Source organism: Myotis yumanensis, unplaced genomic scaffold (assembly GCF_028538775.1).
Source record: "Myotis yumanensis isolate MYYU_CA2020_CCGP unplaced genomic scaffold, mMyoYum1.0.hap1 SCAF_5, whole genome shotgun sequence".
NCBI lineage: Eukaryota > Metazoa > Chordata > Mammalia > Chiroptera > Vespertilionidae > Myotis > Myotis yumanensis.
The window spans coordinates 88394009-88419360 of NW_027223756.1; the positions used below are offsets into that span (position 1 = coordinate 88394009).

The 25352-nt window shown below is 53.3% G+C and overlaps 2 protein-coding genes across 2 annotated transcripts; one reads left to right on the plus strand and one right to left on the minus strand.

The window, feature by feature from the left end:
• Positions 1–6657, plus strand: SYDE1 (synapse defective Rho GTPase homolog 1). Its single transcript, XM_070416262.1, has 8 exons — positions 1–126; positions 1566–1907; positions 2016–2666; positions 2789–3003; positions 3594–3720; positions 3929–4089; positions 4834–5059; positions 5309–6657. The coding sequence occupies exons 1-8, from the start codon at positions 39–41 to the stop codon at positions 5704–5706; spliced, it is 2208 nt and encodes a 735-aa protein (XP_070272363.1). The 5' UTR covers positions 1–38; the 3' UTR covers positions 5707–6657.
• A 7-nt stretch (positions 6658–6664) lies between these two features.
• On the minus strand, positions 6665–17366 carry ILVBL (ilvB acetolactate synthase like). The gene is made up of 16 exons (XM_070416263.1): positions 17272–17366; positions 16631–16775; positions 14738–14939; positions 14487–14614; positions 14262–14400; positions 14060–14171; positions 10756–10855; positions 10524–10621; positions 10272–10408; positions 9154–9288; positions 8027–8141; positions 7771–7940; positions 7624–7694; positions 7473–7544; positions 7213–7318; positions 6665–7097 (listed from the first exon to the last, which is right to left on the minus strand). The coding sequence occupies exons 2-16, from the start codon at positions 16757–16759 to the stop codon at positions 6919–6921; spliced, it is 1893 nt and encodes a 630-aa protein (XP_070272364.1). The 5' UTR covers positions 16760–16775; positions 17272–17366; the 3' UTR covers positions 6665–6918.
• Positions 17367–25352: the final 7986 nt, after the last annotated feature.

The following is a 25352-nucleotide window of genomic DNA, read 5'->3' on the forward strand; positions in this document are numbered from 1 at the left end:
GACCCAGGGCTCGCACTCGGCCCGGCCGGGGCCCCAGCATGGCCGAGCCGCTGCTCAGGAAAACCTTCTCCCGCCTGCGGGGCCGGGAGAAACTTCCCCGGAAAAAGTCGGATGCGAAGGAGCGCGGTGAGCGGGACAGGGGACGAAGGAGGGGCGCCGAGCCCCGCCCGGCCTGGAGGGGGTCCCGGGGCCCAAGGAGAGGCTGCTGAGGGGACAGGGGAGCCCGGCGGAGCCGGCTGCGGGCTGGGGTGAGGGATCGGGACGGGCAGGGGTCCTGGGAGGAAGGGGCTGGGGGGAGAGGGGCGCGGACCGTTATGTGCGCCCAGCCCGGGATGCCAGCGCTGCGGGCTCCTTGGGAGGCCCGGGAGGGGGCCTCGCCCCTGACAGGAAATGGGCCGATACGGTGCGCCTGGTGACTGGAGGCGCTGAGGAGCTGGGAGCTGGGACACTGAGCCCAGTCAGGGCAAGGAGCACTCTGAGCCCGGGAGACCCGAGATAGGAGATGGGGAGCGCACTTCTGCAGGAGGGAGACCTGGCCGTCAGTCCGAGTAGCGCCCCTCACCCCTCCCACCTATTATTAACCAGTGACTGCAGCTGCCTCCACCTTAAGCCGCCCCAGGCAGCTGTCCCCTTGATACAGATGGGGAAACTGAGGCACGCCGCAGTTGGGTAATTTGCCCAGGGTTAGTGAAGTGACTTAAACAGCTCTTTGGAATATGCTCATAATAGAGAGCCGGGTAGAAATCGGAGGGGAGGGGAGGAGGGAGTCTGCAGGCAAGCAAGATGGGACCTAAAAGAAATGGGAGCTGCCTCGGGCAGGAAGTCCGAGGAAGGAAGGAGTTAAAGGAGGGAGACCAGATGACTCCTGGATCGGACCTCCCCACCAGCCCTTCCCAAAGATTCCCAGAGTAGAGATGGGCCTGGTGCCCACGCACAAACACACACAGGAAACAGCCTGGATGTCGGAGGGGAGAATGGAGCAAGGGGAGGCGCCAAGGCACTGACCGGGGGTTCTGGGCTGGGCTGAGAGATGACCCACTCCCGGTAGGGGCAGAATTGGAAGACAGACTTGGGGGGAAGGGGGGACGTGCTGCGGGAAAGGGGAACCCTGTGCTCGAGGCCATGCCTGCTCCTGTCTTCCGAGCAAGCCAGCCACTGTGTGCTTGACCAGATATGGGGGCCTAGGAAGTGCGCCCCACGCCCAGCTCCCTGAAGCCCCCCTGGAAAGAGCATCAGATCCCCCCATGTCACAGGACACACTGGGGCTCCGAGATGGGAAGTGACTTGCCCTAAGCCACCCAGTGAGAAGTGACGGGCCAGGCTCCAGGCCAGGGTTAATGAGAGGGGTGGAGAATCAGAGCCAGGAACACAGAGTCCCACCAGAGGACCCCTGAGGCCAGAGGCAGAGGGACGTTGGGGACCTCGGGAACTAAGACGGGGTGGACTCTAAACTGGCAACCAATCCCATTCCAAACAAGCACCCAGCCCTGCTGGGGAAGAGCCTGGGCTGGGGCTGTTCTCTGGGGGGATGAGGGCCTGCGCCTGACTGCCTTGTTCTCCAACAGGCCACCCAGCCCAACGCCTGGAGCCCAGCCCTCCAGAGCCAGAGCCCCAGGCCTTCGAAGGGTCCCAGGCTGGAGCAGAGGGGCCCCCCAGCCCTGAGGCACCTCGAAGTCCCTCACGAGGGGCCTACCTGCAGAGCCTGGAGCCCAGCAGCCGGAGATGGGTACTGGGCGGGGCCAAGCCCCCAGAGGAGGCCTGTTTGGGGCCTGGGGCACCTGGCAGTGGGGAGCCTGCAGGCGAGATCTGGTACAACCCCATCCCTGAGGAGGACCCCAGGCCCCCCGCACCTGAGACCCCAGGGCCACAGCCAGGCTTAGCTGAGCCAGAGGGCGTGGCCCCACAAGGTGAGCACAAGCCTTACCCGCCCCCGACCCCCACCCTCGCTCCCCAAGATGACCACAGGCCTCAGCCCCATGCCAAGCCCAGGTTGCCGAACTCTGGTGTTCCCACAGGTGTGGCCCCTTCCAACTCTCCAACCAAAGCCTCTCGAACTAAGTCCCCAGGCCCCGCCAGACGCCTCTCCATGAAAATGAAGAAGCTGCCCGAGCTGCGGCGCCGCCTGAGCCTGCGGAGCACCCGGGCGGGCCGGGAGCGCGAGCGCGAGCGGGCCGCCCCCGCTGGCTCCGTCATCAGCCGTTACCACCTGGACAGCAGCGTGGGGACCCCTGGGCGGGCGGCCGTGGCCGGGGGCTCTCGGGGCCTGCGGGCTGGGTACCTCAGTGATGGTGACTCCCCGGAGCGCCCAGCAGGGCCCCTGTCGCCGACCGCCTTCCAGCCGTATGAGGTGGGCCCATCTGCCCGGGCGCCGCCGGCCGCACTGTGGGGCCGCCTCAGCCTGCACCTGTACGGGCTGGGGGGGCTGCGGCCCGCGCCAGGGGCCACCCCGAGGGACCTCTGCTGCCTGCTCCAGGTGGATGGAGTGGCCAGAGCCCGAACCGGGCCGCTGCGCGGAGGGCCAGACTTCCTGCGGCTGGACCACACCTTCCACCTGGAACTCGAGGCTGCCCGGCTGCTGCGAGCCCTGGTGCTGGTGTGGGACCCTTGTGTGCGGAGGCACCGGCCCTGCGCCCAGGGCACTGTGCTGCTGCCCACGGTTTTCCGAGGTAGGATGCCTGGCTGTGGGGGAGGGGAGGGAGGATCGGTGGGGTACAGGGTTCAGCACTTCTCCCAGGGTGCCCAGGAGCCTGTGAGGGCAGACCCCACTTAAGTCCCCTTGTGTCTTTAGGGTGCCAAGCCCAGCAGCTGGCTGTGCGCCTGGAGCCTCAGGGGCTGCTGTATGCCAAGCTGGCCCTGACGGAGCAGCGGGAAGCACCCAACACAGCTGAGCCCCGTGTCTTCGGGCTGCCCCTGCGGCTGCTGGTGGAGAGGGAGCAGCCCCCGGGCCAGGTGCCCCTGATCATTCAGAAGTGTGTGGGGCAGATCGAGCGCCGAGGGCTGCGGGTGAGCCCCTCATCCCACACCCCAACTAGCCCCCAGACCTCAGGCCCATTCCCCAGGACCCCCAATATACTGAGGCAAGGACTTCCCCCCGACCCTGCCTGAGATACTCCTAGCTCCAATCCCAGCCTAGACAAGGGCAGGAGGCCCCCCTAGACCATGGCACTCAGCCCCAAACCTATGGGTCATCCACCCAATTAGTGACACCGGATCCCAGCCCTTCTGGAGCTCAGAGTCTCCGGACAGAAAGACATGACTCCAATAATAACATACAAATATAAAACTGTGGCTGGGATAAGACTGAAGAAGCTGGGAAAGCCCAGAGCAGGACCTCACCTGCTGGGTTGTCAGGGAAGGCATCCTAGAGGAGGTGACAAGTGAACTGAAGAGGAGTCAGAGGTTGTCCAGGCAGCCAGGCAGGGACTCCATGACAGGTGTCAGAGGAGTAGGAAGGCAGCCAATGAGGCTACAGCTAGCCCCCAACTTCTCAGCCTACTGCTACCCTGGCCCAGAACTCCAGACCCCACCCCACCGAGCCCTGATCAATCTGTAGCCCCAGCAAAAAGACATCCCCTCTCTGCTCCCACACCTAGGTGGTGGGGCTATACCGACTATGTGGCTCAGCAGCTGTGAAGAAAGAGCTTCGGGATGCCTTTGAGCAGGACAGTGCAGCAGTCTGCCTCTCTGAGGACCTGTACCCCGATATCAATGTCATCACTGGTCAGCATGCCTCTTCCCTCCCCTGCCCGCTCCTCATTCCACCCTCACCTCATGGCAGTCCCTGTGGCCCCTCTGGGACCTCACCTCTTCTGTATGGCCTTGTTTTCGCCTTCCTGCACCTGTCCTCCTCCTCTTCCCTCCTCTCAGCCCCAGCTGACCCCTCCAGAAGCCAGGCTTGCCCTGACCAGAGTGGGCCCTGTGTTCACAGGCATCCTCAAGGATTATCTTCGAGAGTTGCCCACCCCACTCATCACCCAGCCCCTCTATCAAGTGGTGCTGGAAGCCATGGCCCGAGGGCCCCCGAGCAGGGCTCCCCCCAGCACTGAGGGTACCCGTGGGCTCCTCAGCTGCCTGCCAGATGTCGAGAGGGTGAGTTGGGCATGGGTGGGGTGGGTAGGACAAGGAGTGGGCTGACATTAGTAGAACGTTTCACCCATGCCTGGGCCAGTAATGGCCATGAGCTTGAGGCATCATTAAGTAGGTGCTATTGGGATCCCCTCTTCATAAAAGTGGAAAGCGAGGTCCAAAGCAGTTGAGTGAGTTACCCAAGGCTGCACAGCCAGGATATATCAAAAATGCACAAGGGCCCTGGCCGGCGTGGCTCAGTGGATAGAGCTTCCGCCTGCAGACTGAAGGGTCCCGGGTTTGATTCCGGCCAAGGGCACATGCCTGGGTTGCAGGCTCGATCCCCAGTAGGGGGCGTGCAGGAGGCAGCCGATCAATGATTCTCTCTCATCATTGATGTTTCTATCTCTCTCTCTTCCCTTCCTCTCTGAAATCAATAAAAAAATATATTTTTTTAAAAAATGCACAAGGGAGTTCCTGGCTGTAGAATCCTGGACAAGTCCAGACCCTCTTTGTGCCTCAATACCCTCATCTATAAAATGGGATTAATATCAACCCTGCCACACACACAGAGAAATGGGTTCAAGTCCAAGCTTTGTCATTCCAAAGCTGTGACCTTAGGTCTCCCCTCCAGCAAAATGGAATCATAATACTAATACCTGATGGTTAAGTCTTAGCTGTCATCTCCCAGCTGTGAGACCTTGAACCTCAGTTTTCCCATTCGGAGCCGCCTTAGTCTCCCTCATGCCCTCCCAACCCTTTCCCCAGGCCACGCTGACGCTTCTCCTGGACCACCTGCGCCTCGTCTCTTCCTTCCACACCCACAACCGCATGACCGCGCAGAACCTGGCTGTGTGCTTCGGCCCCGTGCTGCTGCCCGCGCGCCAGGACCCCGGCAGGCCCCGCAGCCGCAGCTCTGGCCCGGGCCTTGCCAACACAGTGGACTTCAAGCGACACATCGAAGTTCTGCACTACCTGCTGCAGGCCTGGCCAGGTGAGTCCGCCCCCCCCCAGCAGCCAATCAGATTCTCAGGCTTCAAGTAAGCCACGCCTCCTCATCAGAGTAAACCAGTGCCTGGTTGCCTCAGCAACCAGTTCATATCCAGCCAATCCAGGCTTGACGCTACTTTTTAACATGTCAATCAGAGATACCGTGATCTGGCTGGTTACCTAAACAGCCAATCAGAGACCTGGCTGCCGCCTCTATGTCCTGTCATCACAAGCCCTCCCTCTCCCTCTGCAGATCCCCGCAGGTCCCCGGAGGCTACGGACCTCGACCCGTACTTGCGGCCCAAACAACAGCCACCGCTGCACTTGCCGCTGGCGGCTCCTGAGGTAGTGACTCGGCCCCGCGGTCGGGGCGGCCCCGAGAGCCCTCCGAGTAACCGCTACGCCGGCGACTGGAGCGTTTGCGGGAGGGACTTTTTGCCCTGTGGGCGGGACTTCCTTTCCGGGCCCGACTACGACCACGTGACGGGCAGCGACAGTGAAGACGAGGAGGCAGGGGAGCCCACGGGCGCCGCAGACTTCGAGGATGACTTCGAAGCGCCCTTCAACGCGCACCTGAACCTCAAAGACTTTGATGCCCTCATCCTGGACCTAGAGAGAGAGCTTTCCAAGCAGATCAATGTATGCCTCTGAGCCGGGCGGGGCGGGACCCCGGATACTAAGGGCCGGGCTCCTGGTTGCTAAGACAGTGCCCTAAAGATAGAAAGGGACCAGACCTGTCTTTCAGGCCTAGCTCCGGATTGCTGGGGAGTTGCCTAGCGACCAGCCAGCAGATGCTGAGATTTAGTTTCTCATTGCCAGTGCTAAATTATTTGGGTACTGGTTGCAAAGGCCAGGGACTGGAGATTTGGGGACCAGCTGTGGTGGCCATCTTTTCTGAGGACCAAGAGCATCTCCCCCTTGCTGGGCTGGCCTCTCTTGCCTCCCCTTGGCCCCGGCAACACCAGTTAATGTGAGCATCACCCTGGGATGGTGAGACACCCCCCAGTCAATCTTCTTGCTGCTGCCAACCAAATCAGTATTAGCTTTGAGCATTGCACTCTGCTTCTCCCTCCCTTTGGGAGGGCCCAAGGACTATGAGGAGGCGGTTTGGGGTGGGGTCAAGAGCAGCCCCTACCTGGGCTCCAGCTGGATAGGGGTGGCCTGGGCTTATAGAAAAACATTAGGTTTCCCCACTCTCTCCCAGGGAAAACCCCACAATTGCCTCAAACCAGCATATTGAGATCGTAGTTTGGCCCTTCCCCTCCCCAGTTCTTCCTCGGCGTCCTTGAAGAAACTGAGCACTTATAAGACCTCCCTTTGGAGGGGCCCCACCTGAAGTGTCAGGCTGGGGCACTTTGGTACGGAACATATTTATTGCCTCTGTGTGTGTGTGTCTGTGTGTGAGGATGCGAGTGCATGGACACGTCTGGAGCAAACGTGTGGGGCTCTTTCAGGGACCACAGAGCGGGGGGAGGGTTCACAATGCTGAGTGCCCTGAAATCCCCAGTACTGGTGCCCAGTGGGAGAGAAGGGTCCCCTTCTGTCTACCCCCCTTTTCCCCTCACTTCCATCTTTGTGAACAATAAATCAATATGCACAGGTTCTGGGATGAGTACTTGGGCCCACGTGGACCGGGGTGGTTTATTCCGTGTAAAAAAAGAGAAAGGGCACAATTGGGACCACAGAGAAAAAGGCCCCAGAGCTCTCCTGTGCTTCCAGGGAGCCTCTGTGAACCCTCCATCCCCTCCCTGGCCTCAGGGAGGATTATAGGGTCACTGAGCCCCATGGGATAGCCCAGAGCAAGCAAGGAAGAGACTCCAGACCAGCTAAGTAGTCCAGGGGTAGGAAGGCACCCACGAGGCCCTACACAGCAATGGAGCCATCGCGGAAGTCTGTCCTCCCAATGAGGATATTGACGACGACTGGATGGCCATCCCGGCACTGCTGCTGGGCATCACGAAGCACCTTCACCACCTGATCCTCATTCTCCCGTGAGAGCAGCAAGCCCTGGGCCCCCAGACCCATGGCTGCTTTGTGATAATCTAAAAGGGGAGATCAAGTCAGATGGTGGCAGGGACCCAGCCCACCATGCAGCCAGCCCAAGAGAGACACACCCAGCCGAGCCAGGGATAGCCTCCCCCATGCCAGGCCCCTCACCAGTGTAGGCCAGGCCACAGGCCACATTGCTGCCCAAAGAGGGCACCTGCTCCCGAGAAATCTGGGTCCAGCCAGCATCATTCCCTATCAAGGCCATCACTGGGATCTGCAGGGAGAGGATGAAGCCAAGCCACAATACTCAGCCCCCAGGCTTGGCCAGCCAGAGGACCTCCGCCAGGCAGAAGCAAGCCCCTCCCCAGCCCAGCCCACCCTGATGACATCTCCCAGAACCTCAGGCTTCACCTGGGGCGGCTGGTTACCTTGTGTCTGACAAAGGTGTCAAATTCGATGAGGCTGTACCCAAAAGCTCCATCCCCAAACAGGCACCAGACCTGAGGTGGGATAGGACATAGTTGGGGTTGTTCATGGCCCAAAAAGCAGCAAGCCACCTGCCTCCAGGCTCTGACTCACCTCAGCATCTGGCCGGCACAGTTTGGCCCCAAGTGCAAATCCTGCACCAACCCCCAGAGTCCCGAAGGCCCCTAGGAGAACCAAGAGCATGTGGGTGTGAAGGGGACTGGACGGTACAAGCTGCCCCAGGCGTAGGCCCTTCCTTACCAGGATCGAGCCAGCACAGGGGACCACGGGGCTGCACCAGGTGGGCGGCAGTGCCCACAAAGTCCCCGCCATCTACCACCAGAATCGAATTGTCAGGCAAAGTTTCTTCCACCAGCTGCAGCACCCGCACCGGGTTCAGGTGTTGGGATACAGGCATCATCGCCTTCTCCCTGCAATGGACCAGTGCAGGTCAGCAGGACCAGCAGCAGACCTTGCTGGGAACCTACCACCACCCTCCATGTCCACCAGCCCCCACCGAAAGGACTTCTCCTTCTGCTGGTCGGCTTGCCGAAGCTCCTCTGCCCAGTCTGAGGCCCATGTCTGGCCCTGAAGGCCCTCCACCAGCTTCAACACAAAGGAGCCCACGTCTCCTGGGGAAGGAAGAGGGCACAGCTGCAGAGAGGTGGCCTCCTTCTGCCCTTTCAGCACACGAGGCCCAAGCCAACAGTAGCCTTGGAACAGGAGGCAAGGAGGCAGGTCAGGGGCGCTCCTTGAGAAAATCGGGAAAAACATACTGGGAACCAGGTTAGGGCAGCCAGGGTGAGAGGGAGGGCAAGGCTGGAGAAACAAGATTTAGGGAGGACAAAGTGGGTTAGAAACCCAAGCCAACCTGGTCGCCAGCCTCCCCATCACACCCCAGATCATTCGGTCCTATCAGTTCTTCCTCTGAAAGATATCGCTAAAAACACCTCCATCTGCCAAGTACATCTCTACAACCCAGGCACACAGAGTGCTTGTGAGCAAATATACGAGCTGGTGATGATGCACTTTTCATCAACTGCATTCAGAAATAATCACCTCGAGGCTCAGAGAAGTTGAGTTTCTCTTTCCCTATTCATCCTTGATCCAGGCCTTGTCATTTCTGTCCTGACCCAGTTTAACAGACCCCTTGACACCGCCTGGCCCCTCCAACTTGCTGCCCCCCCAACTGCTACAGTGGGCCTTCCCAAACATGATGAATGAAACTGCCGCTTCTCTGCTTGACAGAGTTCCCTGTCACCAGCACTGCAAGGAAGCCCATGTCCTTGCAATGATGGGCAAAGCAGGACACAGAAAGGCCAGGGAAGAGGACTGATCCGGGGCTGAGGTTATGACAGACTGACAGAGACCTCAGGGGCCAAAGAGTGAGCTCTCTGTCCTAACAGCAGCGGGCAGCGTGAGAGGATTTGCAGCAGGGGACATGGTCACATGCACATTCCCAGGCCTTTCCTCTGGTGCACACCCACCATGTGTTCATCCAGAAGCACTCAACAGTCTGAGAGCTGAATCTATGGCTCTGGCTGATTGGGTGCTCTCTCAGGCAAGGTCCAGAACCCAGAATCCAGCTCGAGCCAGCTGCAGGAGAGGGCCCAGGAGCACGTGTGTGGGGCGTTAGGGGCTCACCCTGCACAGCTTCCTGGGGCTTCCAGAACATGTCTGAGTTGATCAACATCTCTTTCCGGTTACGGTTGACAATGATGATCTTGCTGCTTCGGCTGAGGACACGGCCATAGGACAGACGGAAGTCACACACAACTCCTAGGGTGGGAGATAGGGGAACAGTGGATGGAGGGCCAGTGTCCTGGGGGATGCCCACTACCTAATTTAATCCACCACAGCAGACTGAATATAAAAGGGTGCCCGTTCTTCACCTCTCCATAGCCCCATGCCACCTGTGATGACTTTGTAGCTCCCCAGCCCTTAAACCTGGGCTGGCCTCGGGATGTGCTCTGGCCAGCAGCATGTGTCAGGAGTGCTGGCATGCGTTCCTCAGACCAGGCTTCAATAAGCCTTGCAGCTTCCACTCTCCTTTAAATAACCTTGCTCCCCCTGCCCTACATGTTTCTCATCCCCCAAGTGAAGCAGCCCAAGCCAGCCTGCTGGATGATGAGGAACATGGAGGAGGAGATAGAGAAGAGTGAGAACTCAGAATCCTAGCTGAGGCCATGCCAACCCAACGATAGCCCCAGCCAATCCCCAAGTATGTGAGCCAGCCCAGCCTAGATGGGCACAGCCGCCCTCCTGCCTCCCCAACCAGACTCCTGAATGAGCCCTGCCAAAACCAGAAAAACTACCACCTTACCTCTTGGTGGGTCTTGAGCAATAATAATTGCATTTTAAGCCACTGAATTTTGGAATGGTTATTACACAGCAATAGCTAACTGATACAAGTATTATGTGTCCGGCAGACTTCAAAGCACTTTATGTGGAAATGTATATGCCGTATGTGTACATGCTGCATAAAGGATAAATGCTGTATAACGTGTACAAATGCAAATGCTGTGCACAAAGTTCCACAGAGCCCACTATCTGTGTGTCCTCCTTTGTGCAAAGCTGGGTCACAGCACACAACTACAATCTGGCACGAGTTCAGGTGAATTTCAAATTCAGAGTTGTTCAAAAACCTTGAAAGGGGCAGGGGTAGGGCCAGTGAGTACCAGATTAGGAGGGGCAGGATCACAGGGTAAGGGGGGTCCTGGAGTGAGGGAAAGGGAAGAGAGGGGGTGGAGGCTGAAGCCCACCTGCCAGGAGAACAACGTCTGCCTTCTTCAGGGCGGCACCGCGGTTCTGCCGGATGTGCAGGGGGTGGTTTCGGCCCAGCAGCCCCCGTGCCATCCCGCCCAGGAAGCAGGGGACACCCAGAGTCTCCATGGCAGCCCTGCAGGTCCAGGTAAACAGAAGTGAGTGTGGCCACGGGCCTGCCAGTCCCCACGGGGCACCAGGGGACCAGGGACCAGGAATGTGATAGTAAAGGCAGGGCTGAGGCTTCTCACCGAAGCTTGCTGGCAGGTGTCGGGGGCAGTAGGGCCTGGCTCCCCAGCACCACAAGGGGCCTTTTGGCCCGGCTCAAGATCTCCACACAGCGCTGAACCTGGGGCAAGAGGTGGGGCTCAAAGAGCCGACCCTGAGTCACCATTAGCCCCCAAGATCAAAGTCCCAATACTGACTCAGGGACAGGCCGTCCTGCCAGGTGGGGTCCTCGGCCAGGAAAGAGGGGCAATTTACCTGCTGGGGGGATGCCTTGGGGATGTCCAGAGGTAGGGGCCCTTCGGGCCGAGGCTCCCAGGCTCCTGCAAAGAGATTGGCCAGGTAATTCTCTAAGTACCTGCAAAGAGGAAAGGAAAGAGTGGTTACCAGGATTCATTACTGAGGTTCCACGAGCTGAAGGAGGGAAGTCGGACGGGCACAGGGGTGGTCAAGCAATGGCCCAGGGACAAACCCCAGGGATCAAGTCTCCAGCAGCCAGTTTCCCCTTGGAAGCTTCTGATGACCACTCCAACCTGACACAGACCCTCAGAAACAAGTGACAGGCATGGAGTGCCAGGATCAGGGCCACAGCTGCAGGGTGAAGTGGCTCTGCCGTTTCCTAGCTGTGTGACTTTGGGCAAATGATATAACTTTTCTGAGCAAACTGCTCTGTAAAATGTAAAAGGAAGCCTCCCTCCCACGGCTCAGTGAAATATCCATTCAGGATACAAAGCACTTTGCAAAACCCTCCATCAGTGGAGCCATTCACATCATCAGTACGCTTGCCTTTCTCTAGCTTCCCACTTCTCTGTCTCCTTAATCATTGGGTCACAGGGCCCTGGTTTTCCATGAAGCCCCGTGCAGGGCTCTGGAGATACACAGATAAATCCTGCTCAGCCCTGCCCTTAAGAACACCCAATCCAGCCAAAACCAGATACATGGGTGTTGGCAGGAAGCAGTCGGAACGGGAAGCTTCTGTTTCTCTTTGGAGTCAAGACTGCAGAGAATGAGAAGAGGCCAAGGAAGGAACCATGGAGACCCCCAACATGAAAAGAAAAGGCAAAAGCCAGGCTTGCAGGGGCTGAGGAGGGAAGCCTGGGAGGAGGGGAAGTGGAGGGGACTATGAGGCCAGGGAGCAAAGAGGCTGTCAGGGCCACAGAACAGAACTGCTTAAAACTTCTGCCTCCCAGATATGACTACTGACCATTTCCTATGTGTTAGCACCCCTGAGCCCCACTCTCTATTCCTGGTTCCCTAACCATGTTGAAGGAAGGATAGGAGACACCTTGCCTTTCACCTGACATGACACGGGATTCAGCCCTGTTCTTATTTAAAGCTAGAGGCCTGGTGCACGAAATTCATACACTCAGGGGGGGCCCCTCAGCCTGGCCTGCGCCCTCTCGCAGTCAGGGAGCCCTCAGGGGATGTCCAGCTGACAGCTTAGGCCCACTCCCCACCTAAGCCATCAGTCAGACATCCTTAGCACTGCGGTGGAGGCAGGAGAGGCTCTCACCACGGCTGCCACTGTGCTCACCAGCTATGAGCCTGGCTTCTGGCTAAGCAGTGCTCCCACAGCACACTGACACCAGGGGGCAGCTCCTACATTGAGCGTCTGCCCCCTGGTGGTCAGTGCGTGTCAAAGCAACCAGTTGTTCCGCCGCCATTGGGCTGAAACCGGCTCTCCCAACATCCCCCAAAGGGTCCCGGATTGCAAGAGGGCACAGGCCAGGCTGAGGAACCCCACCTGTGCACAATCAGGGCCAGGGAGGGATGCGGGAAGTTGGCCAGCCAGAGAGGAACCATGGGAGGGCTCCAGGGCATGTCTGGCCCATCTCGCTGTCCCGATTGGCTGGACCCCAGCAGCAAGCTAATCTACCAGTTGGAGCGTCTGCCCCCTGGTGGTCAGTGCATGTCATAGCGACTGGTCAACCAGTCGACTGTCTGCCCCCTGGTGGTCAGTGCACATCACAGCAAGCAATTGAGCAGCCTTAGCATTCATTAGCATATTGTGCTTTGATTGGTTGAACAGACGACCAGACAACTGAACACTTAGCATATTAGGCTTTTATTACATAGAATAATAATGGTTAATTCTTTAGACTTGAGCATTTGCACTATCAAAACTATCTCATTTTATTCTTCACAGACTCTTATAGTCTAGTGAAAAGCAGGCAACGTTCATCCATTTTACAGATGAGGAAGCTGAAGCCAAAAAAGGTTTAATCACATTATATGTAAGTCAAATTGTTATGCTTTACACCTTCAACTTAGAGTGCTGTCTGTCAATTATATCTCAATAAAAATGGGGGGGAAACGGTTTAACCATTTGCTCAAGTTAACACAGCTAGTTAGCAGTAGTCCTGGAATGTGAACCCATGTCTCTGGACTTCCATTTCACTCATTAGAGATGGCCCATAGCTTTGTGGGTAAAGCGCTTGAAGGCTCCTCCAGGCTGAAACCTCGTGTGCCATTAACAAGCTGGATGACTTCATGCAAGTCATTCAGTAAAATACCTTAATTCGAAGGGTTGTTATAAAAGACATGGAGTAAAACCGCTACTCCTTGAACTTCCCCTCAAGGTGCATCTCCCAAGCCCAGGGTTCAGGAACCTGTCTGTCTTGTTTACTGTCACCCGTATTCATCCTGGTACATGGCACATAGCACACTTGCTAAATATATAAAGGAGGACTGGAAGGAACAGGAGCAGGGACGGGCAAAGGGGGGAAGGAGGATTAATTCTTCCTCCTCCTGTGCGGTTTCAGCCAGGCCCACCTAGTAGTGACCAAAAATGGACCCTTTCGCATACCTCTGCTTGAGCTGTGCCCCTACCCGTTTCTATCTGCTCAACTGAAGGAAGTGCCCCTCAAACTCCTTAGCTCTTTTAAAACCTTCAGGCTTATCCCAGGCCAGCCCCACTACCCTGCTCTCTCCAAGATCCTAGCCACTTGCCACTCAAAGCCCCAGAGTGAGCTGTGCCCATGTCACAGGCCTGCAGGGACCCACTCCAGTCCCTTTCTCCAGGTACTCATCAGTGATCCATCCATGTCTCTGCATCCCACAGCCACTACCCAGATCCAGGCCATCATCACCTCTCATCCTGGGCACAACCATACCTCCTCCCTGGCTTCCCACCTTCCACCCAACCAGCGTCCATTCTCCAAACACCAGAGGAAACATAATAAGAGCCTGAATCAGGGTATCCCACACCTCTGATTAAGGCCCTGCAATGCTTCTTAATGGACCTCGAATTAAAAGTAAAACTGCAGGCACTCCCAGTGAGCCATGCTGGCTGCTCTAAACTCAGCCCCTGCCCCCTCTCCTCTTTGCTCACCTGCTGCAAACTCAGCCCCTGTCCCCACAAGCCACCTTGCTTTCCCAACCCACCAAGTTCATTCCTGCCTCAGGACCTTTGCATATGCTATACCCTCCACCTAGAATTCTCTTCCCATAATTGGTTCCTCTCCATTAATGTGCAAATCAATAAATAGCTCAAAGAGGGATAAATGCTGGCAAAAGGTTGCAGGAGAAGGGAGGAGGTCATGGTGGGAGTGGGGCTACCCACCAATAAACTGCTCGACCCATGAGGCCCTTGGGTGGCTTGGCTGGCACCATCTCCTTCTGGACCATGAAGTAGGGATACAGCACATCGATGGGCAGCTCCACAAACACAGGGCCTGCGGGAGCAGGGAGGACACTGAGCTTGCTGGACTTCCCTAACCCCCAGGTCCTAGGACCTGACCACTACCCAGCCCTCTACCACCTACCCGGGGTGCCCGACTGGGCAGCGGCCATCGCAGTCCTCAGAGTGGGCATGATGTCCCGCACCCTGTGCACAGAAGCACAAAACTTGCAGAGTGGCCGGAACAAGGACATCTGATCGATGGCCTGGAGTGCGCCCCGGTTCTGGTGGAAACGGGTTCAAGGGAGTTATGGGGTAGGAGCCCTCCAAACCTCCCTGGAGCCCCTACCACCTCCTGAGGTCAGGGTACCTGCAGCAGAGTACTGGCGGCCCCACCCAGAAGCAGTACTGGGGACTGGGCTATCTGGGCATTCTTCACTGCTGTCACTGTGTTGGTGAGGCCAGGGCCTGCCGTCACTGCCACCACGCCCACCGTTCCTGAAATATAGACCCTGTCACCCTCTGCACCCAATGCCCATCCTACTGGCCACCCCCCAAAGAAAACCCTGCCCCTCAAAGATCCCCCACCCCAGCCCCTAGCCCTCTCTGCTCTGCCCTCACCAGTCAGGCGGGCCACAGCATCAGCAGCAAACACGGCTGTGACTTCATGGCGCGTGTCCACCACTCGGATGCCCAGCTTCTCACAGGCCACCAGCAGCGGGGAAATATGCCCACCAACTAGTGTGAAGAGGAACTTCACACCATGAGCCCTCAGCACAGCTGCCACGCTCTCCCCACCATGCCGGTTGCTCACCTTGTCCACCTAAGCCCATGAAGCGGAAGAGGAAGACTGTCAAGAACTAGGGCAAGGGCACCAGGGCAGGTGGGAAGAGGGGTGATCCCCCACACCCAGGAAGGAGGGAGGGAGCAGGGCCAGAGGGATGTGGGGAAGGCACATATCTTACCATCCTCATGTCATTACAGTTGACCCTTGAACAACACAGGGGTTAGAGGTGCCAACCCCCACAAAGTCAAAAATTCACTAATAACTTCTGACTCCCCCAAAACTTAACTACTAATAGCCTATCAACCATAAGTCTTATTGATAATATAAATAGTTGATTAACACATATATTGTAGGTTATATGTAGATTATGCTGTATTCTTACAATAAAGTAAGCTAGGGGGAAAAAATGACATTATTAAGAAAATCATAAGAAAGCCCAGCTGGCGTGGCTCAGTGGTTAAGCGTCAACCTATGAACCAGAAAGTCACAGTTTCATTCCCAGTCAGGGCACAAGCCCAGGTTGTGGACTCGATCCCCTGTGTGGGGTGGGCAGGAGGCAGCCAATCAATTATTCTCTCTCATCATTGATGTTTCTATCCCTCTCTCCCTCTCCCTTCCTCTCTGAAATCAATAAAAATATAGTTAGAAAAAGAAGAGGAAGGAAAAGAAAGTCATAAGGAAGAAAAAGCACATTTACTGAATTCTGTATTTATTGAAAAAAACCTGCACATAAGAGGACCCATGTTAGTCAAGAGTCAACTGTGTATCCTTTTACAGCTAAGGGGACCAAGACTTGCCCAAGCAAGATTCAAAGTCCCATACAATCAACATTGTTAAGCACCCTGCTCAGTTACACTGTCCGCCCAGAGATGTTGGGAGAATCAGGGAGAGAGGGGGAAGGTGGATCTACAACACCCAGGGAAGTGTGGCCAAAAGCACAAGGCAGGAGTTACCAGCTGTGACTCCGGACTGCCTGCCCTCCAATATCGGGGCCTGGCAGCCTGACTGTTGACTCCAGACTACCAGGTTCCCTCCCACTCCTGGGCCAGGCCCCGTTGACAGGCTGCCAGCCTCCAAATGCCTGGCAGTGGGAGCGGTCTCCCAGCCCAGCTTCCACACAACCCCAAACACCAAGAGCCCTTTGCCTTAAAGCTCCAGAAGTCTTCAAGGCCAGTGGTGCTGCTTCTGTCTAAAAGAGGACGTTCTGGGAAGAGATCAAGGTTGCTCCAGACTAGGAGAGATTGGGTAAGGAATCTGGGGAAGGGGTAAATTTCTGAGGCGCCAAGTAGTTCAGAGCCAGGTCAAGCTTTTCCCCAAAGAGGTCATTTGAGGCAAGCTACCAAACAACCTCTCTGAGCCTCGGTTTTCTCGGAGGAAAATGCAGACAGAAACAAGGGCATCTATTCTGGGACATGTTGGGTACATGAGATAATCACTCTGAAACACAGAGCTCAGCAGAGAGCAACTGTCCCAGCCACATTCTCCTGGGCTTGCCTTCCCAGCAGGGGCAATGGCCCCACCGTGTTCTGGGAAAAGGGTTCGAGCCCGCTGGGGAAGGAGGTGGATGGGGTGTTGAGTGCCCTGGCAGCGGTAACTTCCCCATTACCTCTCACAAGGCAAAGTCCAGGGCGTGTATGGGGTAGGGCCCTGGAAAGACTCTCCCGACAGTCCCTCGCTAGGTCTTCCTTTGGCTGCCCCCAGCTCGCCTCCCCTCGGTGCCCCCGCACCTTGTGCATCAACCGATATAAGAGCCCCAGGCGGTGCGCGGCACCCAGCACGGCAGCCACTAGCGTCCCGCAGACCAGGAGCTGGAAGGAGGGGGAGAAGCTCCCCGCAGGGGCGGCGGCCGTGGACATCTCCTTCTGGTGACACCTAAAGGAGAAAGGGCGGTTCCAGGGCCAGAACGCAGAGATCAACTACCCAGAGGAAGGCACGCCCCCTCTCCCGCACGGATCCCGGGCCACGCCCCTTCCCCGGAGTTTCAGCGTGGCCACGCCCCTGACGCGGCGAAGCTCGGCCCGAAGCCACGCCCCCCAGGTCAGGCCAGGCCGCGCCTCTCGGGATCCAGACCGAGCCCCTTGCCACGGTAGGCTCCCTCCTTTAAGTTGCCAACACCCCCAGACTAGGCGACTGCAGGTCAATGCAACTACAATGCCTTCAAAACAGTTTTTTCCCGCTGACCTACTTCTCAATGGATCGCCTACCTTTTACGTCCAGGTGCCGAATCTCAGCCCCAGCGGAGAGCCCCACCCGTCTAGCCAGGCCCCGCCCCCGAGCGAGCGCCAGAGCCCCAGCCTGACCCCAACCCCGAGGTTAGGTCACATCGGGATGTTTCTCCAAACTCTCGGGCACTTCAACCTTCACCTACAAGAAATGACTCCACAGGAATCCCGCGGACCTTCTAGTCACGTGATCCAGGCGAACGGCCGCGCTCCTTTCACCCAAACTGATGGGCAGCGCCGAGTAGTATGGCCACTCGCGCGTGCGCAGAGCCGTAGCCACGCTTCTGGACACAGGCCCCGCCTTTTTTCGCTTTTCATTGGTTCGCAGTGCAAGCCTCACGCCCTTCGGTACAGGAGGCCACGCCCATCGACGTCTGCCATTTGCCAAGACCCACTCGGGCCCACCTTCGGTGGTCTTCCATTGGCCCCACGCTGCAGGCCCTTATTTCGGGCCTTCCGAGTCCAGCCCGCTTTTCATGCCAGCCGTGCGGTATACCCCTTCAGGTTGGGCGGTCGTGGAAGGTCACGGGGCGGCTGCCCAAAGTCCACCATCTGGGGCCTCTTCCCAAATCAGTCCCGCCCCTCCCGCCTCCTAGCCAATCGTAACCCGGCAAAGGCAGATGCCCCGCCCCCCCACCGGTAGGCCCGCCTCCGCTGTTGGTCCCGCCCCGCCCTTGGAGTTTCTGGGCTGCAAGTGCTGAGTCCGTGGTTCAAGCCCGTATTCCAGCCGTCTGGCCTCGGGAAAATTATCTCCCCATCAGTAAAGGGAGAATAACTCTAGTACCGAGCACCCTGCTCTGGTCCAAGACAAATCCTGCCATTTTTACACTGGCTCCCGTCCCTTGACAACTTTTGGGATTTTCCTCTGAGGATTACACACCATCGTTAATTTCATCATCTAGTCACTAGAGATTCTAGTGAATCATTTCTAGGTTTTAATTTAACCTATTTTTGAAAAAAGAGAGAAAGAAAAAGGAAAAAATATATATTTTAATACTTTTGGCCCCACATTCTCTACCTGTTGCTGTCCCTTTGCTCCTCTTTTTAGCAAAATTCCTCCAGTGAGTCATCTGCACTTGCTGTCCCCCTGAACCCTCCTACTTATCTTCTTGAAAAAAACTCTAAACAGGCTCTTCCCCATCACTCTGAGAGCTGTTCTGTATTATTCCAACAGTCTCCAAACAGGTCCCCTCTCCTTCCTGTCTCTCACCCACCAGCTCAACCCCGCTCTATAATTAACAGGATAAAATGCAAACTTCCTAGGAGGGTCTTCTAGGCCCAATTAAACTTCCTAAGCCAATAATGAAATAGTGATCATTATTTTTTGTCAAGCACTTATATGCAAGGAGCTGTTCCATGCACTTTTGACATATTAACTCATTTAATCCTCACAACAGCCCGGCAAGGGAGGTGTATGATCATTATCCTATTTTACAGATGAGGAAACTGAAACACACAGAGGTGAAGGAACTTGCCCAAGGTCACGCAGCTGGTAAGAGAAAGAGGCAGAATGTGAACTCAGGCAGTGCTGCCTGGGTTCACATAATGACAGCATCTCAAGAATGGGGTACACACACACACACACACACACACACACACAAAGAATGGGTACAGTGTTTCAACCATATGGTTTCCCAATGCTTGCAGGGTGTAGTGTTTGGGGCCCACCCAGGTCCCCTTGTGCTTACATCAGATTTTATTCTAAGTTACTTGGGAAGCCAGAGAGGATTTTGAACAGACTAAGTCACACAGAATGCACATGGTTGTTTATAGGGGCCTTATTTGTAATAGCCCAAAACTAGAAAAGTCAAAATGTCCTCCCATAGAGGAGTGGTTAAGCAAACTGTGGTCCATCCTCACCATTGAACACTATTCAGCAATAAAACCTGTAGGTTCAGTCCTAGCCCAGTTGGCTCAGTGGATAGAGCATTGGACTGCAGACGGAAGGGTTCCAGGTTCGACTCCAGTCAAGGGCATGGTTGCAGGCTCAATCCCTGGCCATAGGAGGCAACCAATCGATGTGTCTCTCTCACATCGATGTTTCTCTCTGTGTGCCTCTCCCCCTCCCTTCCACTCTCTCTAAAAATCAATGGATCTGGTGAGGATTAACAACAACAAAAAAGTTACACACTGTATGATTCCATTGATATGATATTCTCCAAGTAACAAAACCACAGTGAGGGAGTACAGAGGAGTGGTTGCCGGAAGTGTGGGATATGAATGGATGTGCTAACCACCACACCCACAGCCCTTAAAAGGGAAGGGTGTTTGCCCCTTTGAGCCCCTACACTGTTTCCTGTAGCCTGGGATGTAGATGCGATGGCTGGAGCTAAAGGAGTTACTTTGAACCCAGAGGTGGAAGCCATGATTTAATTAAAGCAGAGCCACTTTACCAGCCCTGAACCACACATCTCTAGACTGTTGTTACATGAGGAAAACATAACATCTATTTTCAGCTACTGTGTCTCAGGGTCTCTTTGTTATAGCAGCTCACACTGTACAAAAACGACATAAAAGTTAATACCAGAAGTTGGTTCTGCAGTAATAAGTGTCAGAAGTGGCGTTCTGGGGTCATAAAAACCTCAACTATGAGGCATGGACTTGCCAATGAGGTCGTGAAGACACAGATACAAGGCGGAAAGCCAGTGATCTACGCAATGTCTTCCATGACAGATTATTGTCTATTGAGTCTGTAGTCCTTCAGCTGGGAGGTGGTTGGGAGAAGCCACACTATTTGTGTGTTTCCTACTTCTTGACACTGTCTAAAGAGAGAGAGAGGTGGCCTGGGCAAGCAGCAATGCAAGGGACCATAATCATATTAAAGTAGTCTCCCTTCATGCAGGCTACAAATTAAATTGACTAAGTCTGGTGATTTGGGACTCACAGGGAAGCAATAATACAAAGGTGGCCCTGAGGAGGCAATGATAGCAAGATATTGCGCTTTCTCAGCCTCAGGAGAACGCCGAGGTCCAAGCATAGAGGCCAGGAAATCAATGAGGGCAGCACTCAGGTTTGAGGACTATGTCAAATGGATGAACCTCGAGGACATGATGCTAAGTGAAATAAGGCAGTCACAAAAAGACAAACACTGAATGTTTCCACTTACATGAGGTACTTAAAGCATTCAAAGTCATACAGGCAGACAGTAGACCGATGGTTATCAGTGACTGAGGAGGGAGAATGGGGAGTTAGGGTTTATTGGGGACAGAGTTTCAGTTTTACAAGGTAAATAAGTTCTCAAGATGGATGGTGGTTGCTCAACCATGTGAATGTATTTATTGTCACTGAACCGTACACTTAAAATGGTTAAGATGGTCAAAAAATTTATATTGACCTTTTTTTTGAGACAGAGAGAGAGAGAAATGAGGAGAGGGAGAGGGAGAGGAAAAACTTCGATGCAAGAAAGAAACATCAACTGTCTGCTTCCTGCACACCCCCTACTGGGGATCCAAGCCCAAAACCCAGGCAATGTATCCTGACTGAGATTTGAACCAGCAACCTTTGGGTGCATGGGACAACGCCCAACCAACTGAACTACACTGGCCAGGGCAAAATGGTCAATCTTATATTATGTGTATTTTACCACAATGTTTAAAATTGAAAAAGAAAAGAACTTTATCAGAGGAAATGCTTGACTGTGGTTGCTTGCACATGGAGCTGCCTGGCAACAAAAAGATGGGATGCCTACTAAATTTTTGAGAGGAACCAGGCCTGGACTGGAAAACACTATGGCTATTTGGCTTATAAAACCGTGTCCCAAGGTTGAACCATGAGGCCCTCAAAATTAGACCAACAGGAAATGAGGTGCAAAAGCTTCAGCAGTAGCCGTGGGGGACAGAGGACAGTGAGGAGCCTCCCAGAGGTCAGAGCCAAGGACCATGGAGGACAATAAACAAAGAACTTATTCACAGCGAGGAAAGGAAACTTACAATTCCTGCCTAACAAAATTTAAAATTGCAAGACTCAGAAACTTCTGTGTGTTTCCCATGCTTCTACTAAAATTTTTTTTACTATGGTTTTAACATTTATTTCTCATATAGATCAGAAAAAAATATTTAATCCTCACCCAAGGGTATTTTTTTTATTGATTTTAGAGAGAAAGGAAGGGAGAGGGGGGGTTGGGGGGGAATATACATCAATGTGAGAAAGAAACATCAATCAGTTTTCTCCCATACATGCCCCGATCCAGGGTCAAATCCACAACCTAGGTATGTGCCCTGACCGAGAATTGAAACTACAACTTTTTGGTGTAATGGTTGACACTCCAGCCAACTGAGAAATCCAGCCAGGGTGATCTGAATTTTTTTTTTAAGCTTATAGGTCACCAGACTAAGAGAGGCCTTCCCAGGGCTTGAAGGACAGATCTTAGATTTCAAATTGGATGCAGTGAATGGATGGCTCTTCAGGCTATATTCCTTGGAGTGGGGTACTGTGTGTATGAGAAGGAGGGATACACGGATATTTTGTGATTTTGTATCTGGCTTACTTTACTTAGCATAATGTCCTCTAAGTTCATCCACATTGTAGCATGTGTCAGAATTTCCTTCCTTTTAAAAGCTGGATATTTCATGGTATGTATATAGCACATATTGCTTATCCATTCACCCATTGATGAACACTTGGGTCGCTCCCACCTTTTGGCCATTGTGAGTAACGCTGCTATGAACATGGGTGCACAATACATCTTTGAGATCCTGCTTTCAGTTCTTTTGGATGTATATCCAGAAGTTGAATTGCTGCATCATATGGTAGTTCTGATTTTTTATTTTTCAATGAACCACCATAATGTTTTTCATAGCAGCTGCATCATTTTATATTCCCAACATCAGTGTACAAGGGTTCAAATTTCTCCATATCTCTGCTAACACTTGTCATTTTCAGGGGGAGGAGAGTTGTACTAGCCATCCTTGTAATGGGGCGACCCACGGAGACGACCACCAGAGACTCAGATCAAAATTTAGGAGCCTTTATTAAGCTGGCCAGCAACTACAGTTACAGCACCCTGCCGAAGCAGAGGCTGAACTGCAGTGCCGACTACAGGAGTTACAGCGTTTTTATTTGCAAAAACCACAAAGTTAGTTACAAAGCCTTGTTTACACAATTTGTTCCCGACACAGTACAGCCTCAGTACAGTGACTACCTTCCTATCTATGTGTTTTAGGAACAGAGAGCACAGCATGCCCCGCCTGGCCAAAGCACCAGATATGCAGCCCAGCACATTCCCCATTGGTTTTATGTACATGAGTCAAATCATTGACTCGTTTGGGTCATTGTTGGGGAGGGAGTTATATTGACCCCTGAGGACTATAAGCTTGATAGAATTAATTCTTTGCCAAATAAAGTCAGTGGGCCTGTTTATAAGATGAGGGCCTGGAATGAGGGCCAGGAGCAATCTCTAGAGGGTCCGAAGAGTCCTGGACTCTCTATTTTGCCTGGGCTGTCTTAAGCTGGGTGTGATGAAGCCACATCAGGATCCTGTCGACCTTGACTGCCTTGGGAGTCCTTTCCAGGTAGGAGTCAGTCCTTGGGTGGCAAATTTCTTTACCCAGAGTTACCAGGTTGGAAAGGATAAACCTGATACAGGCAGAGCATCTCAGACAAGCTTCTTGTCTGCTTTTTTTGGTAGACTGTAAAGCCTGAAAGAACTTGAGTAAAGATTGGTTATGGATTTCAGCTTTTCTAGATTGGGTTTCCATGTAAGCTGGTGAGATGGGTAGTTCAGGGTCTGGAAGAGTCACTAGAATCTGTAGAGGCCCCACTGGTTTTAGGGCAGCCTCCCGGGCTGCTTCATCTGCAGCCTAGTTCCTCTTGCTTCTGGGGAGTCCCCTTGTCTTACATATGTAGAGGTGGAAAGACTTAGTTACATCTGGTAGCGCTAGTTGGCCCATCGTCCTTGCTCTGCTCATGTCTGCCTAACTGCCTACTATATTACCTCAAGGATCCTGGTTCTGAATTCTTTCAGGGAAAATGGACGTTGGATTTCTTCTGTAATTACTTCCTGCTGAGGCGGGTCAGAAGTTTCTCTCAGAGCCAAGAGATCCTTGCTGTCTGTCAGAGGGACGATGAGGCCTGGGCACAGAAGGAGGTGGGCTTGTGACCTGGCAGAGACAAACTGTAACAAATGGTCTGGTGGGAGGGAAAGAAAATATTTCAGTTTTAATAACCTCTATTGAAATAGAGTTTTTCCTTCTTAAAATTATCCCTCTGTTTATTAAAATATTAATTTATTTACTGTATTCAATTTGGCCTGATTGTTTGCATAAACACAACAAGAATGGTAACTGACTGCCTTTGCTGGAATTTCATGATTGAATCTTAATGTGCCCCATAGGGCCAGGAAGTCAAGCCATCTAGCTGCCATCAGGCCTGCCTGCAGTATCTGCTGAGTTAGATGAATTCCTCATCTGCAGTGGCTCTGCCCGGGCCCATTGTCCTTGCTTTAAGGCCCTTCTCAACAGCCCTCCTACTCATCGTGGCCCAGAGTGCATGGGGGTTCTGCAGGGATATAGAGGTGCCCTTATTGCTCCCCTTGTATTCTGACCAACCTCCAGTGATGGTAGGGCATGGGCCTGACGCTCCAGCACCAGCTATTTTCAGGGCTACCAAGCAAGATACCAGGCTTTCTCCATGGCACTCTTATTGGCTTCAAGTTTTCAGAGCTCAGACAGGGCTCTTTAAAACATGATACTCCAGTAAAAGTTTTCGGTCAATAAAACCACTATTGGAAACCAGTTTTATTGAATTTATGCAAAGAAACGTATTGCCATGATTTATTTATTAAGTATTGCCAAATTTCAGAGGAATTATATAAGGAGAAAAAGCTACTGACCTGCTTTAAGATCTTCTGATTTTAACTTGCCAGTCCTTTTTATGGACTCTCCAGAGTTATAACAAAACAGTAACTGTTGGATTCCTTTTATCAGTCCCCAATAAGTACTTTGGCATAACTATTTACCCTCTGTTTAGGGAGGCAGAATATAAATTATTTACTCTTTCTGGATTACTGGCCTGTATCATTTAATTAATTTCTTTTCAATTTTTTCCTTCTTTTTATTACATACACAACCTTTATAAATTTTATATTTTCAAATACCACATGATCTCACTCATTCATGGATAATAGAGACCATTATAAACTTTTGAACAATAATAGATACAGAGGCAGAGCTGCCTCACACAGATTGTCAAACTGCAGCGGGAAGGCCGGGGAGGGTTGGGGGGCAGGAGGGAGGGGAGTAAGAGATCAACCAAAGGACTTGTATGCATGCATATGAGCATAACCAATGGATATAAGACACTGGGGGGTAGGGGAAGCTGGGGTATTGTCAAGGGCGGGGAAAAAAAAGGACACATATGTAATACCCTTTGTAATGATTTAAGCAAAAAAAAAAAAAAAAAGACACCATAAACGGTGTAGCTTAAACAACACACAAAAAAATAAAAATAAAAAAATAAATTAAAAAAATTTTTATATTTTCAAATTAGCCTTTAAATCTTCTTTCTATGTCCTTTAAAAATGCATAACTATGCCTCAGACCTTCTACTCAGTAATTCCTTATTCTTAGAAACATCAATCCTTTAATGATTGCTATAAACAGCCAGTATTTCTTAGATTACTAAGAACAGGTAAGAACTGCTTCCTTATGTAATTTCAAGTATATTGTATCAGTATAATTTAGTATTGGAAGGGTTAAAGAGAACAAAACAGGACAGAGAAAAACTTGTGCTTAGTAGCAACTTGCGGCCTTGAGTCCAGCATAGTTCAGATAAGTAAAAATCAACAAAAACTGTCTCTCCCTGCTCTCCCTGCCGACGCCCCCACCCCTTTCTGCATTAACCATTTACTCTGTCCTTAGCTGCTCTCCCTCCTAGATTTTTCCTTCTTTACTCTAAGCCCCAGAGGCTCAAATCCTTCTCCTCTTTTACCACTTTTGACCTCTCTGACTATCCCCCCCATCCCTCAGCCTAAGGCTCCTCCATCTCAGCAGGCTGAGAGCCTACTACCCTATCTAGCGAATCCTACTGCCACTACCCCATCTCACACCCGCTCCGGAGCAGTTTTCGGTTCTCTTCCTCCCCCAGTCAAAGCGGATGCTGTCGCCAACAGAGACCTACTGGAAATCTATCAGGAAGGGCAGGCAGGTCGCAGGTCTCGGACCACATGATAAAAATATGGCAGTCCCTCTCCCTCACCTTACACAGGCCATGAGAAAATGTACTAATCTTA